A 16,637-nucleotide genomic window follows, 5' to 3' on the forward strand; every position below is an offset into this window, starting at 1 on the left:
GGGTGTGCAGCTGCAGAAGAGGAGGCCCAGCCCCGTTCCCAATATTCCTGGAAAATGGCACAAGTTATATTGTGTTGAAACCTGTTGTGTTTCAGGGATGTTAAAATTCTGTATTAAAAATCAATAAGCCTTATTAGGCTTTTATTTTCTACTGAAGTGCCCAATACAAGCACTTATTTTAGTAAAGCATCTTTTCTCCTGATGACTGAAATGAAAAGAAGTGTGTAGTGTCTCCATGTACATCCATGGCTTTTTCCTGAGTCACAAAAAAGCAGATTTCATAATTTGGTCACAGCTGTTGAGACCAGAAATGCATTTTTCCAGGCTAATACTGTATTTGTTGTTAAAGATACACAGTCCCTGAAGGGCTTTTTGATTATTTAAAATTTTGTTTATAACAGGCCTCCTAACTAAATAATGCATAGCTAGGGGAAAGGTTAGGATTTTTTAGAAATACAAATTCCCCCATAAATAATGTCTTCCCCACCATGGTGTGAATCTTCTGGGCATTTCCTTTTTAGGTTTAAATCCCCATTCTTTGCCTTTAAAAACACTTCTGCTCTACAAAACACAGTGAAAAGTGTGGTGGAGCTTTTAAAGCCAAGATCCATTTTATTCAGTAGCTGCTTGATTAATGAAACTGCTTCAGAATGGAGCTCAAGAAGCTCTTGGCTTTTAGGGAAGTTAAATACAAGGTTTTGCTTAGAAAATTGAGTCCTGTGTAAGGTCTGTCCCCCTTATCCCCCAGTTTTCTCAGGAACAGCTGAAATTTGTTTCCCTGTTGCATAGTGATGTTGGGGATGACATTGGTGCTGGCAGATTTCCATGATTTCAGTTACACAGAACTTGAAAATGCAGCTCTGTTTATCTCTTACCTCATCAGCCTTGCTGCTACTTCACATTTTAGCTTACCCTGTTACTTAAATAATAGTGAAAAGCTGTAATTAATTCAGGGAGACTTGGTTGAAGTAGGTGTCTCATTTTAAATCTGCTGAGCAAAAGGAGGAAGCGTTGGCAGTAATTAAGAAAATTTCATTTTCTGGTTGTGCAGTAATTTCTGTTCAACTTGCAGTGCCTTGGCTGTGTTTGCAGCATGTGCAAAGGGAGGATTTGCCCAATCCCCTGCCATTAATAGTCTCTTATCCACTATCCTCTTTACCAGTCAGATAAAAGCATAAGGCTCCCATAATGTCTGTTTGTGTGGGATTAGGGAGGCAGTTTGGGAGGGGGGAAAGTGTTTGTCTTGAGCATGAGAGCGATGCCGTGCATATTCAAAACACAGCTGTAAAATGTTCAATATTTAGTCACTTTTTGGAGCTTTCTGCTGTGTTAACACCAGGACTGTAGAGGATGATGTGGTTTCTAAGTGAGGAGCTTGCAGAGGGCAGATTTGACCTGCAGGACCCATTTTCCCTTGCAGCTTACAGGCTGTACACGGTGGTGCCCCGGCTGGTGAAGTTTGTGGATGTTCTGACCAACTGGTACGTCAGAATGAACCGCAGGAGGCTCAAGGTAGGGATCAGTGCTGCCCTCCTGCCCTGCCAGCAGAGTCCTGGCAGCCCCTGGCAATGGCATTCGTGGCAGCTGCACACAAGATCTTGGCTTGAAATGCTGTCACTTTGTGCCTGAGAATGGCACCAAAATGAACTGTTCTCTTTCCTCTCTGCTTTGTGGGAAAAACCAACCAAAATGCCCAATAATTCTGTTGAACTTGTGTGGTGCTGTTCACAGGGGTCCCAGGACAAGGGAAGAGATGAGAATCTTGACTCCATGTTTCATGATTTATTATTTTATGATATATATTATATTAAAAGAAAATGATATATTAAAACTATATTAAAATAATAGAAGAAAGGATTCATCAGAAGGCTTGCAAAGAATAGAAAGAAATGGAATGATAATAAAATCTTGTGACTGACCAGAGTCTCCGAGCCACCTGGACTGTGATTGACCATTAATTAAAAACAACCCCATGAGACCAATCAAAGATGCACCTGTTGCATTCCACAGCAGCAGGTAATCATTGGTCACATTTTGTTCCTGAGGCCTCTCAGCTTCTCAGGAGAAAAAATCCTGGCAAAGGGATTTTTCATAAAATATATCTGTGACACACTTGCTCAGTGGAATCGACCACAGTTAATACAGTTTGGAAAACAAGTGTATTGTAGTAAGATAGGAAACTTTGGAAGCCTATTGAAGAGCATTTCCTGATCCTAAAATCACTGTTTTTCTTGGTGAATTCTTCATTTAGGGCGAGAATGGGACTGAGGACTGCATTATGGCCTTGGAAACTTTGTTTAGTGTCTTATTCTCCATGTGCAGACTCATGGTAAGGGAATCACACCCCACCCTCAATAATGCTTTAAAGCAGTTCATATAAAAGCATCTTTGTAGCCCAGTTCATTTTCCATCTTACCATTTTCTTTGCTTATCTGCCCCATGGCAGTAAAAAGAAGGCCTATATCACCTTATTGATAAGGACACATTATAATTTCTTCCCTGATGCCCAAAAATAACATTTAAATATCAGGCAGGAGGTAAATAAGTAGTCTGAATTCCATTATTTATTTCAGTCTGCATTTTGAATAACATCCCAGTTGCTGACACTTTGTAAGCATTGTTTTTGCTGAACTGCCCTTATGTAATTCATGCTATTACTGATTCATAATGTCCAAGCAATAAAGGAAAGCTGGTGATTGAATGCAACATTACAGGCACCATATACTCCATTTATCACTGAGCTGATGTACCAGAATCTGAAAACCCTCATCGATCCAGCCTCGGTCCAGGAGAAGAACACTGAGAGCATTCACTACCTCATGCTCCCCCAAGTCAGGTAAGAGGCAGCTCTTAGGTGGCAAAATTAGGGTTTGGTTGTTTGTTGGGGGATTTTTGTTCATTTTTGGGGTTTGTGGGTTTGTTTGGTTTGTTTTTTTTTTTTTTTTTTTTTTTTTTATTTCACAGAACAGTGCTCCCTTACTTGTATTTAAAACTGCATAACAAGGAACCAAACTGCTTTAATAATGTAAATATTCCTTTTTCTCTGAAAAATTTTAGGATGCTAGTGAATATGTTATTTTCTATGAGCACAGAATGTTTATATTTTGATTAAGATCTGATCAATTTTAGACTCTTTGCTGTAGGAGAACATTTTCCTTGCAGTACACTTCACACTCCACCCTCAATTTTAGCTGAGAATTTTCCCTCCATATTTAGGCAGTAGGTTTGTGTTAGCTTAAAGGACTGGAGATAGGAAGGAAAGTAATTAGGAGGAATGCATGTTCCCAATTCATAATATTTTCTTATGGTGGGCAGGAATATCCTTTTTAACTCCTCAAACTGTGTGTTGGCTCAAAGCTGTAGTGCCTCACTGTGAAAGGCCCTGAAGGATCAGAGAGATCACTGCTATTGCAGTGGATTTAGTTCCTGCAGCACTGTCTGCTCTGGGTATCTGAAAATAGGAGGAAAAACCTTCCCTTCAGCATTGCAGCTCAGTGTGAAAACCCTCAAGGACAGGGGACCTGACCTTGATACTTGACAGTTTAAACATTTAAGCCTTCTCTAATGGTGTATCTTGTTATGGCTGCTGCATGCTTTGAGGAGGGTCTATGGTCTTTGTGAGAGCTCTTTAATGGTGAGAGTTGCTGCAACAGGGAGCTGGAGATTGACATCATGGTGGTGCTGATTTTCTGCTCCCTGGGCAAGTGCTGTGAAGAATATGTAATCAAGGAGTGCCACCCTCATCAGGGAGCTGCCAGGATTGGTTTGGACTCCTGTGGAAGGGAGTCAGGGAAGGATGGGGAGCTGTTTGCAGGGACTCAGTTCAGGCATGGCTGTAGCACGAGCATTGAAAAGTGGCTTAGTCACTCTTCACTGCAGTTAGTGCTGACTTGCTGCTGCATCATGCAAATGTGGGATGTATTTGAGGCTTGCACCACTTCTCTCTGTATTGCATTTTGTTTGGGTTTTTGTCTGTTACTAGTTTGTGGAATTTATTGGATCCCCTGTGTATCAGTTTGAAAAAGCCTTTTCAAATCCAGAGTATTGTTGAGTTTCACCTGGAGTTGCAATGCACATTACTGCATTTACTTTGAAAGTTTTCTGATACAGCATAAGGACAATATTGTCAATTAATAGGAAGAGAGATTTTTGGATGCAGTTACAGAAAATACCACTTTACCAGTATGGGGAGTGCAGATAAAGCTGAAGGACTTGGCCACTTTCACAGCTGAGCTTGACTCAGCTCCTGTGTTAAACCCCACTGAGGTCGTGCTTGGTTGCTCAGTGTCTGAACAGATGGATTGCACTAAATTTTGTGCATTTGCATTCAGTCTTTGAAAAATACTCTCATGTTGTGGCTCTGCAGTCTTGTTCAGTAACATTGAAATAGTGTCACATAATCCTGTATGAAGCTTTCTGGGAACAAAATATTCCATCTTGTAATTTCCATGTTTCCAAGTTGTTGGAGGATCATCCTCAGGGACTGGCTTTTGGAAGAACTAAAGCTTCAAAAGACGTAGAAGCAACTCAAAGCCTTAATGCTGCAATGGGCATATTTCAGCTCTGTTTTTCTGGCCAGTTCTTACTGGAGTGGTGGTTTTCATCCCAGTACTTCTGCTCCTTAGATTACAGCAAGTATCTGTGTTCATTTAATTTTATTCATATCTGTCTTTTTAACCAATACCTCTACTCTTGCTTTGGTACCTGAGTGGTTTTAAAGGAGCTGCCCAATTAGTGCATCTACTCAACAAATCAGGAGAAACACATTTTCAGAACATTTCACTGCTTGTACATTGGAAACAAGATGTAAATGTCAATTGCCTCAAAAAAAAAAAAAAACCACCAAAAAACCCAACCCTGCCTAGCCTCAAAACGGAAGGGTGTTAAAATTATTGAGCCCAGAAAGGTGTTAAAACTCTAAAACATCAAGCTCAAATATCTGCAGTTTCTGGAAAAGAGGATAAATTGAGATCCAGTGAATTGTTGTTACAGAGAATTCATTGTGGCTATAAGTACCCTATGTATAATATCTTTCTGCATCTTCTTATGATATTATTAATGTAAATTGTATTTTTTATTGGCTATTACTAGAACAGGTTGTATGACTCAATCCTCTGCACCTTGTGAGAGGTGCTAACAAAAGATGTAAAAATAGCTCTGCTATTTGTTTTCAGCAAGTTATTTCCTCCTCATCTTCTCCACAAAGAGAGAGGAAAAGCCTGTTTGTTCCTTTTTCAAATTGCCCCAACCAGGGCATAATTGAGTCTGTCACAGGAGATGTCAGAGAAGGGGGTAAAATGTTTTCCATCTGCTCAAAGAGATGTGATGAAAATGCAGCAATTATAATGTTTCCTTTCTAATCTAGGGAGGATCTCATCGACAAAAAAATTGAAAGTGCCGTTTCTTGTTTGCAGTCTGTGATTGAGCTGGGACGAGTGATCAGAGACAGAAAAACCATCCCAGTCAAGGTTAGAGCTCCTCACATCTCCTGTCATACCTTGGGAATGTGTAACAGCTCTGTAACTTTGGGATGAACCTGAGGAAACTGACCAGTTAAATTTTTGTTTTGTTTTTTCTTTTTCCCCCAGTACCCTTTGAAAGAAGTAGTAGTTATCCACCAGGATCCAGAGGCTCTGGAAAACATCAGGTCTCTAGAGAAGTATGTACTTGAGGTAAGAACATCATGGTTAAGGAGATGGTGTCTGTTGGTTCCCTGAACAACCTCCCCTGTTGACCATATTAACAGCTCACAGGTGAAATGAATTTCCAGGAGAGCTCTAATGAAAGAGGTGGCAGTGGGTCATGTGCCAAAGGCACTTTAGTGTTGAGAAATACTTAATCCTCCAAACTGACCACACTGCACTGAGGCTGCTAGAATCTGATCTGTTTGCAATCTTTAAAGCCATGAAATCCATCTTCAAGGATCTGTGACACAAAATTCTTGTTCTGTTCCCACTGAGCACTGGCAGTACGGGATCTGAGGGGGTTTTCTCTTGTGCAAATGGTGTGGCCATTTCTGTGCCTGTTCATTATCCTGTGCCTGTTCTTGGCAGCTTAAGGATCCTTTCTTCCCTTCACTGTGACAGCACATCTGCTCATGTGTTTAAAATAGACCATCCTGTTGTGGTTGAAGTTGCCATTGTCAGGGTCAGCTGCTTTACCTTGACAAAGAGAACAAAAATGTGCATCTTCCCAAAGAGGATCAGCTCACCTCACTTGTCTTGGTGAGGGCAACCACGTCAGTCAGGGAATTCAGGAGATGAGGGACTCTGAAACTTGTGTTACATATAATTCCAGCAACATGAGCTTTCCCCAAGCCTAAATACACATCTATGAAAATCTCTAAACATTCTGCTGGGGGAATGAGCACTGGCTCGGGAAGTCACAGCTCAGTGCACAGGACCTCTACATCAGTGCTGTGTGCTGCTTGCTTTTAGTTACTGTGGGAGTTAAATGCCTAAGAATTATTCACTAGAGGAATTTTAAATTAAAAAATAGTAATTGATTTGCAAGGGGGACTGTAAAGCTTTTCTGTCATGTTAACTTATTTGATTATTGCTCTTAGACTTGGCAGTTATGATCCCTTGCTTCAGAATTGCTGTTATTATTAATTATAATAATTTCAATATCTGAGTCTCTTCAACAGCAGAATTCTATGAAATTTAGGCTAATGTCTGTCCCATTTTTTGGATCTGAAAAATGGATTTTAAATTCTAGAGAATCGAGTTTTAAGGGAGATGAGGTTTGCTTCCTCAAATTGCTTCCCAAAGAGTGGTTGCTAAAATTTGTTGTCAGCTTCTACAGCTAATGAAAGGTAACAAAAGAAGCTAATGATTTTTAAATTATTACATAATTGGATTTTACATTAGTATGTTTTGATTTGCATTCCTTTGCTACTGCAGATAAAAGTGTCTCTTCTGGAGAGATGAGTTAAAACAAACTCAGATGCCTTTGTGGAAGCACAAACACAGAGTACTGTCTATTGTCCTGGTTTTATTATGTGTCTTAAAATTCAACAAGCTGCTGCTGGAGCTTAGTGTGTGTTTTATTGTACTGCATGGCAATCAATCCTGTTGTTTACTGGATGGTGCAGAGCTAAAGAGGTCAGTGATTACAGGCAGGCTGGGCAGCATTGCTTGGGCTGCATTTGCAGCTTTGTTCATCAACCTCCTGCCTATTCAGAGCTTTAGAACCTTCAATGATTGCCAGGAGTAAATTTGCAGATGCCAGAGGTAATGGGTAAGGAGAATTACACCATTTAATTTCGTGTAGTTGCTGACAAAAGAGTGGGAAAAATATACTTGTCAATTCTTCAGAAATTTCATTCATTGCTTTTGCAGAAAGAGCTGTAGTCTTTGATCTGCAGTGCTCCTCTCTCATCTTCAGAACACAGCAAGTCATTTCAATAAATGGATTTTAATATTAGAACTTGCCAGATTATAGAGTTGTCATGCAAAAATAGCCAAGCTGATGAAATGAAATAAACCCAGAAGGCTTTTAGCAACTGGACACAGTTGCATTTTATTCATTTCGGTTTGAGGCCTTTTACAAGCCTGGGTCAGGACTTTTCTTCCCAGCTGCTTCCAGGGAAAGGTTTTCTCTGTGTAAATTTGACTCTGTGCACAGTCAGAATCTTGCTTCCATCCAACCTTTGTATTCCCTCCAACCCCCAGCCCTGTGCAGAGCTGCTGTAAAACAGAAAATTGACTTCTCCATCAAACCCAGGGACTGAGCCTGTGACAGGGCTGAATTATCTGACAGGAGCTGTGGCTGGGGGGCCCAGCAGTTTTTCATTTCTTACACTATTACATAATGAGGAGTTATTTTCCTTTTTAGGCTGCCTGCTTAGAGAACCCAGCTGAAGCACAGCATTTCTGACATTTCTGTCTCTGTTCTGAGGACTGGGCATAGCTGGGGTACATGGCACCAGCTGAAGGCTCTTGTATGTTCAGGTCTTCAGCTGGTCATGGGAAGGGCTGGTTGCCTCACTGTATCCCCATGAGACTTTAAAGATGTGTTAAGGAGCTAATTTTGAGTAATTAGGAAGTTAAAATTAAGAATTATTTTAAGTCAAAGCTCTGAGGCTGATGTAAACAGACCTAAAATACAGATTTGCCTGTTTTTCTAAGACTCATTCTGGGTTTTAAAATGGATAATGTGTACGAAAGAATAATTTCCTAATCTAATTAGTACAGAAAACTTGTCCTGATGGAGTTGGCTTCTCTGATTTATCTAATCAGGCCCAAAGTCATTTTTCAATTTGTGCTATTTTTTGGATTATTATTTCTTTTCCCCCACGAGGTTGTCATTTACAACTCGTGGGCTCATTTCCAGCAGCACCCCATTGAAACTGAATTTCTGAAGTGCATAATTTTCATTAGATTTCCTAAAAGATGTATTAAATAAAATTAGATTCAGTTGTGTTCTTGGCTCCTCATGTCAGTAGGACTTCCTGGGGAATTAGGCTGCAGCTCAGAGGTTGTATTTAAACATTATTTCTCAATCCAAATGTTTGGCTACTTGCTAGTCCTGTCATACTGATGCTGCCATTTACTTCTACTTCTAAATGCCTTGCTTGTTTGCCAAGTGCACCTGGTGATGCTGTAAGATGGTGATGGGAGCTCTCACCACCATCCAGTGGGCATTAAACACCAAATGCTCCAAGTACTGGGCAGCCTGGCAGACAGAACCTGCTGGATTGCAGTGAAATGTATGTGCAGGTCTGTGCCTCATGTTTTCCAATCAATCCCAGCCATATTCTCTCCAAAGAGTTCCAGCCTTGGTCTTTCCTCATGTGAAAACCACATTGTCCTCTCAATCAGTTATGTAAAACTTCCCACAGCACCATTATGTTCCCTTCAGATATGGGAACAAAATCTGCATGTGCAGCTCAGAATAATGGGCACACACCTTCCTGCAGTGTCTGGGCCCCCTCCTAAAGTCCATGCAGGTTTTATAAAGCTGCTTTGGCTGCAGGAAGCTTTTCTGAGCAGAGTGGTTTTCTGTGCATTGAAGAGCTGGAATGAACAGGTAAGGAGGAGACAAAATGAGGCCATTTTGTACAACCTCAACTGTAAAATGGTTGCTAATGATTTCCTGGCTCTGTGTGTTCTGAAAGGACTGTTCCAGCAGAATTTCCTCTCCTGAGCTCTGCCAGGCCACTGCACACAGAGGGAATGGGGTCAGCTCTTGGGCGGTTGTGAGGGGGAGATCAAAAGGGCTGCTGAGCAGGGGCTGATTTGAGGTGGGAGCTGCCTGTTAATACCAAAACACCCTGGAGGCTGAGAGTGGGGACGGGCTGTGCTGCTGAAGGTGGGCTCAGGGCTGGGTTTGTTTGCTCTCCCAATGACTCTGTCCATGGAGACAGCCCCGTACAAACCTCTCACCTTGCCATCTGACCTGTGTGCCGTGTGTCCCTGCAGGAGCTGAACGTGCGGGCGCTGACGCTGTCTGCGGACAAGGCCCGGTACGGCGTGCGGCTGAGGGCCGAGCCCGAGCACACCGTGCTGGGCCGCCGCCTCAAGGGCGCCTTCAAGCCCCTCATGGCTGCCATCAAGGAGCTCAGCAGCGAGCAGCTGGAGAGGTTCCAGGAGACAGGTCTGTAGTGGGGCAGAGCCTCAAGGGTGGCAGGGTTGATTCTGTGGGCTTACAGAATCACAGAATCATGAGGTTGGATGAGAGCTCTAAATCATCGAGCCCAGCTTATGCCCTAACACTTCAACTGTACTGTAGCACCAAGTGCTGTGTCCAGTCTTTTTTTAAACACATCTAGAGATGGTGATTCTACCACCTCCCTGGGAAGAGCATTCCAGTACTTTATTATTATTTTGGTGAAAAAATTTTTCCCATTATCCAACCTATCCCTTCCCTGATGTAGCTTGAGACTGTGTCCTCTAATTCTGTCAGAGACTGACCTCCACCTGACCACAACCTCCCTTCAGGAAGGTGTAGAGAGCAATAAGGTCACCTCTAAGCCTCCTCTTCTCCAGGCTAAACAATCCCATTTCCTTCAAACGTCCTTCACAGGGTTTGTGTTCCCATCCCCTCTCCCGCCTCGTTGCCTCCTCTGGACACACTCAAGCATCTCAATGTCCTTCCCAAACTGAGGGCCCAGAGCTGGGCACAGCACTCCGGGTGAGGCCTCGCCAGTGCCAAGTACAGGGGCAGAGTGACCTCCCTGCTCGTGCTGGCCACACCATTCCTGATCCAGGCCAGGATGCCATTGGCTTAAGGGAGCTTAAGGCCTGCTTCCCTCTTGTAATCCCTCTTCAGCTGTTACAAGGAGGAAATTTGAGTTTATTATTTCCTTTTTTTTTTTTTTTTTTTTTTTGGGCAAGAAGAGTTTAGAAATGGTCATGGGCACTGATTTTAAACTGTTCTCCTGTTAAACTGTTTAAACTGTTCCTTCCTGTTAGAGGAGGTTTAGGGTTGATTATAGGAAAAAGTTCTTCCTCAGAGGGTGCTGGGCACTGCACAGGTTCCTCAGGGAATGGTCACAGCCCTGAGGCTGCCAGAGCTCCAGTAGAGTTTGGACAGCACTGCCAGGGATGCACAGGGTGGGATTGTTGAGTTGTCTGTGCAGGATTTAGACACAGTGATCCCTCTGGGTCCCTTCCAGCTCAGGATGTTCTCTGATTTTAAGTGCTACTGTAAAGCCAAGATGAAGCACAGAATAAGCTTTCTGTGAGACTGAATCAGATTGGAACTGAGTATTTGTGCAGTAGCTTTTATTCTAAAAGCATTCCTTTGATTCCAGAGTTACAAGTGGGTGTGAATTTTGCAGCTATATCTGTTTAGCAAACTGCTTAAATGGAAATTTGGAGTTGGTGGAGTATACAGGTTATTTTTAAGTTTTATTCCATTCAGATGGTTCCACACAAACAGTTGCTGAAGTGCCTGTGTTTTAGTGAGCTCTGCTGCCTGGAGAAGTGCTTATGTGAAAAATGGAAATGTGGGATAATTCACTGCTGCTTACTAGTGCTTAACTGCTGTTTGACTGCATTGCAAATATATACATTGCACATGTTTGAAGGCTGATGCTTGCTTAAAGCTTTCTGAATTTGAAACTGGGGGTTTTGCTTGGATGGTAAGAGCTGCTCTCCATCTGCCAACCCTGCAGGCAGCATTGTTGTGGAAGGACATGAACTCCATGGGGAGGATCTGCGTCTCATGTATCAGATGACAGAGGGATCTGCCCAGTTCGAGGCACACTCCGATGCTCAGGTATTTTATTGGTTATTTCCTCTCTCTCTTTTTTTGATTAAGGGAAGAATTCCTCAGGAAGCAGTAGGAAAATGGTGAGGTAAAAGCTGGCTTGGGTTTGTTAGTTCAGGTAGTTCAGCACATTCCAGGAGTGTGTGAATCCTGGAGCTGTTCAATGCTCTCTCCCCCGTCGTATTTTGTTCATGAGGAGCTCTCTAAAGGCATCCTGAGCTCCTGACAGTGTTACTCCCACCTTGTTTCCAGTTTGTCACCTGCTCATCAATGTTTTGTGCCTTTGCTCAGGTTTTGGTGCTGCTGGATGTGACCCCAGACCAGTCCATGGTGGATGAAGGCGTGGCCCGGGAAGTGATCAATCGCATCCAGAAGCTTCGCAAGAAGGTGAGCAGGCAGTGGGGTGGGACAAGGCATTTCCATTCCCTTTCCAGCACTCTGGGCAATATGCACAGACTGCATTTTGAATTAAACATGGAACCCTGTATAATTTACTCCTTGTGTATGGCTTTCTGATTGGATTCCCTTGCAAGAGCTCTAAAGGATGTGTAGAGGAAATTTTCATGGGACATGTTATTTTGGAAAAGTTCAGTGCAGTTAAGGCTGTATAAATCATAGACTCATAGAAAAGTCTGGGTTGGAAAGGACCTTTCTTCAGCATAAGACTGAAACATTACAGATTTTACCAAAATAGATATTCTTTACATTATGTATATTTAAAAAAAAAAATCTGTGTAGATTTTGCATATATATACGTATATATACACATATATATACACACATATGCACACCTATGTAGTATTTTTAAAAATATATATCTCTACACCTATGTAGATTTATATATTTTAATGGTTTTTTTACTTATAGAAAACTTGAGGATTTATTTCTGTATAAAACTTAACCAGGAAGGATTGTGGCCATGAAAACTCTCCCATGTGTTACTGGATTTAAATTCAGTTCTGTAATGACATAAAACCATAATTTATTTTCACTATAATGAATATTAGTATACTTAATCTTGCTAAACTCCCATGTTTTAAGATTCTTGGTGTTTTTTTAGAAGGATTGTTTTCTTCTAAGTCTTTTGTGGAAGCTTTTAACAACTGCTTGATAAATATCTTTTTTTCAACTTGACAAGTATTGCTCTCTTGGTGTGTGGTTTTGCTGTCAGTAATGGTGTCTGTGTGTCCTGCAGAGGAACCTGGTGCCCACAGATGAGATCACAGTGTACTACAGGGCCCTGCCAGAGGGGGAATACCTGGACACTGTCATCCAGCAGCACGCTGAGTTCATTTTTGCCACAATAAAGGCAGACCTGAAGCCTTATCCGGTGCCTACCTCAAGGGAAGTTCTCATCCAGGAAACAACCCAAGTAAGGAGGAGAAGCACTGCTTGCATAGTTCATCTTATTTGCTTTTAACCTAACAAGCTGCTCCAGTAAAAGAATAATGCTGTCAATATTTGTTTGTGGGATAGAGCAGATATTGTTTTCTATTTATAACTTTCTGTATTAGTCTTTCTTGGTTTATAAAAGAAAGGAGTTGGGTTCTGTATGCATGGTGATTTTGAAAATCAAGCTGCTTGGATACCAAAGTAAACAACTGAGGCAGTTGTTTGTCTGAACTTAATACACAGTTATTTGTACTTGGATTAGTGTGTTGTTTGAACAGCCAAAATGTTGTTGCTCTGATTTTCTTAGATTAATAGACTTTTGTACTAGAACTACTCCTTCGAGGCTGAATTTGGCTTAAGACCAACTTGTTTAATATTTAAGAATGTTTTTTCCTCTGCCCTGTGTTGCTGAAGTTATCTGTTGTAAAAGTGTAGTTTCATATTTCAAATCAGCAAAATTTTCTTTGATTGCTGCTTCTGACATATTTGATGATAGTTTTGCCATGGTTTTACTGAAACTCACTCTATTCAAAAGACATTCCTAGCAGAACTGTGAATGAGTTATTCTTCAATACAAATGTCCTGCTGGACCACAAAGATTAATTCACACAAGAGTGTAGGATCCATCAGACTTGAAACTTGATTTACAGAATGGCTGGGAAGGCAGGGAATAGCTGCAAGGAAAGGGCACATTTCATCCATCTTAATAGTGTGTGTAAAGGAAATGTTTTATAGTTATTAATGGCACTTCTGAAGTTGTACAGATTTGAAACAAAGCCTTGTTTGGCCTTTTTCAAAACTATCAGTTTCATCTAGTGACAGACAGGGGGAAAACACTAAGTAAATACTGTGGCTGAGAAATCACTGAAAATCTTGAAGTTTCTTCTAAGTACTTATTTGATACTTCTGATGGATAAGATCAAATCTGAATTGGAATGTAAAAGCAGCTGGAAATACAGTGCTGGGAATCACCTGTGTGATTTCCTGCCTCAAATCCCCTGAACCTGAGCTTTAGTGCTGGTCACTGAAGCCTTCCATGAAAACTTTAATGCCTGTGCAAGTATGGTTACCCCCATGTTTATTTTACTCTTACCTAAATCTAATTTAGTATATTTTAGTGAAGAAAGCCATTGTGAAAAGATGAGTGTGTTGGTTTAGTCCTAAACACTGCTCTGTGTGTAGAGATGAAATCCTCCCCTGCCAGCAGGCACCTGGCCTGGTTTTTATGGTTAGAACTGATGGCTTCATCTGGATGTGAGCAAAAACCAGGCAGTTCTTTCTGTTGTGGAGATGATGAGCTAGTGTGTGACCCTGGGAGAGTTTTGTAGGCCATACATTTGCACAAATGTTGAATTTCTTACAGAAATCTTCACTGAATGGCACTGTTCTGCCAGCCAGTTCTGTGGGGTGTTGATAGCTCAGCTTAGAGAAATGCAGTTGTCTCATTGTGGGCATCCAGCTGAGAGAGCCTCCTGCCACCTTGAAACCTTGGCAGGGAGAGGGTTTCAGACAAAACCATGAGCAGGGAATTGGGTTTGATGTTCTCTCTGGAGGAGAGAAGGCTCCAGGAGAGCTCAGAGCCCTTCCAGTGCCCAAAGGGGCTCCAGGAGAGCTGGAGACAGACTTGAGCCAAGGGATGGAGGGACAGGACACAGGGAATGGCTTCCCACTGCCAGAGGGCAGGGATGGATGGGATATTGGGATGGGATTGTTCCCTGTGAGGGTGGGCAGGCCCTGGCACAGGTGCCCAGAGCAGCTGGGGCTGCTCCTGGATCCCTGGCAGTGCCCAAGGCCAGGCTGGATGGGGCGTGGAGCAGCCTGGGACAGTGGGAGGTGTCCCTGCCATGGCAGGAAGAGTGGGATGAGATGGTCACCAAGGTAAAGCACCTTCCAACCAAGGCACCCCAGGATCCTACACAATGCTGCCAGTCCTGAGTGCTGAGGGGGTGCAGTCTGTGTGGGAAATGGAGGCACAGAAGAACAGAAGTAATGCACTTGTTCATTATTACTTATTTTAAGGAGTCTCAGTTATAGGATCACAGAATGGGTTGGGTTTGGGAGGGACCTTGAAGATCATGTACTTCCAGCCCTACCATGGACAGGGACAGTCACCCCAGAGAACTCCTTGTGGAGGAGCTCTGTGCCTGCTGCAGCCTTTTCTGTGCTTATGGATGGGCTGGCTGTGCCTCTGAACTGTTTGTCACACACTCAGACTTCAGAATAGATGTTGCAGAGGGAAACAGATGACTGAAATTGCAGTGCAAGTGTCAAGTGCTCCTTGGGAGTTTGTGTTCTGGGCCTGCAGAGATGGATTGCTTAGGGCAGGTGCTTGACTCTGTTCTGCTGCAGCTCCTTTGGCACATCCAGAGCAGTGACATGAGAAAGCCCTTCCTGAGAAATCCTTCATGGGAGTGTGTAAATTAAGTCAGGATCATTGCACCAAATTTCTGGAAGTTACTCAGAGGAGTAACAGGAGTCTGCTTGCTGTTGAATATATGTGAGGACTGGAACAAAACCGAAATGCACTCTGTTCTTTTTACATTTATTGTGATTACATTCAAGTCATTACTTCTGGGAAATTATCCTGGATCAATTTTTGATACAAGGCTTTAATTCTGAGCTCCTTTCCCAAAGACTCGCTGCAAGCCACAGCAACAACAACAACAAAAAAAGCAGTGTCTCAGAAACTATTGGGGCAGAAAAGTAGGTACTTGAAAAATGAATTTTGAGTTGTAAGTAGAATGGATAAACACAGAATGGCATTTGTTGCTGCATAAGTGTTTTTCCCTACTTTGTAATAGGACTTCAGTAAAGAATGACACTTCCAAATTTGTCTGTCACCCTTTCGATGTGTCTCTTGCCAAAGACCATCTCTAAATTTACAAAATAAAATAGCTTAAATGGTCTATTGGTACCAGTTGTTCATATGGGTGATTTCTGGATCTCTTTTGGAAGATCCATGTTGGATTTCCTGGAGTTCCTCCAGGTCTGACAGGCTCACTGGTGCCTCCTGGGGAGATACTCAAAGGCTGGTGGTACCAAGGCAGTGTGACCACCCAGGGGGTTCTCAGTGATCCCCCAGGGATAGTGGAGGCTTCTCCAGGCACTGACTGAGAGCAGAGCCCTGGTCAGCAATCTGAATTTCTCTGGAAGAGTGTTCCTCTCACGCAGATTTGCTTTGGGATTGTATTTTGGGAGGGTGTCATCACTGCTCATCACTTGTGAAAATCAGGCTGTTTGTTCCCTGCTTTTCTGACATCTGGTACAGGCAGATTGATGTCTGAAGCACTGTCACTGAAGGCAGATGTGGCAACAATCCCTATTTTATGGTAAATCACATTTAGTACAAAGGCAAGATCTTAGTGTTGCTTGTTGAAGGGAAACATTTTGCTGTGTTTGTTTAATAAGCAGTATTGAAATAATGCTCATCTCTGTCTTTCCCCAGCTGAAGGGATCAGAGCTGGAAATCACACTGGTCAGAGGGGGAGTGTGCCAGTCTGCTGGCCCAGCCTGTGCCTATGTCAACCTCAAAGTTTGTGTCAATGGGACAGAGCAAGGTAGGAATGAACATCCCCAGCTTGCTTTGTCTGGGCTGCTGGAAGGGAGAGTTTGGAAATGGAGTGGTGAATGCTGGAGCCTGAATTCATTTGAAAGGTGGTGCAGCCTCCTCTCCAGTAGCAGCTGGAAATAATTCTTGAAAATAAATTTATTCAAAGCAAAACCACACCTGTCCATGATTTCTGCTGAGGGAAACTCTTCTGTGTGGGCAGGAGTTGTCACTCCTGCTGCAGGGAGGGTTTGTGTGTCAGTATCTTTGTGGGGACTGCACTCTCTGGATTTGGGGTGTGCTTGAGAATTTGTAATCCCTGCTGTAGCACCGTGCAGGAGGTGAGGCCTGGATGTGGGGGACATGGTTTGAAAAGCTCAGATATGAAGTACAGAGATGAAAATCATACTTAAAATTAGGTAATGGCCTGACTGTGTCTTGGGCAGTGGACATGGCTGCAGTGATGCTGTTACAAGGGTGAGTT

The 16,637-nt window shown here is 42.6% G+C and overlaps 1 protein-coding gene across 2 annotated transcripts in view; it reads left to right on the forward strand.

The window, feature by feature from the left end:
- IARS1 (isoleucyl-tRNA synthetase 1) overlaps window positions 1-16,637 on the forward strand; it is a 94,092-nt gene that overhangs the window by 65,839 nt on the left and 11,616 nt on the right. For both annotated transcript variants that reach the window (XM_066557992.1, XM_066557991.1), the window contains exons 22-31: window positions 1,421-1,512; window positions 2,252-2,329; window positions 2,715-2,836; window positions 5,366-5,468; window positions 5,589-5,672; window positions 9,423-9,597; window positions 11,120-11,223; window positions 11,506-11,601; window positions 12,410-12,586; window positions 16,052-16,163. In XM_066557992.1, the coding sequence (XP_066414089.1) occupies window positions 1,421-1,512; window positions 2,252-2,329; window positions 2,715-2,836; window positions 5,366-5,468; window positions 5,589-5,672; window positions 9,423-9,597; window positions 11,120-11,223; window positions 11,506-11,601; window positions 12,410-12,586; window positions 16,052-16,163 (1,143 nt within the window). The remainder of the gene's footprint in view (window positions 1-1,420; window positions 1,513-2,251; window positions 2,330-2,714; window positions 2,837-5,365; window positions 5,469-5,588; window positions 5,673-9,422; window positions 9,598-11,119; window positions 11,224-11,505; window positions 11,602-12,409; window positions 12,587-16,051; window positions 16,164-16,637) is intronic.

The sequence above is a fragment of the Molothrus aeneus genome, chromosome 12, assembly GCF_037042795.1.
Source record: "Molothrus aeneus isolate 106 chromosome 12, BPBGC_Maene_1.0, whole genome shotgun sequence".
Lineage (NCBI taxonomy): Eukaryota > Metazoa > Chordata > Aves > Passeriformes > Icteridae > Molothrus > Molothrus aeneus.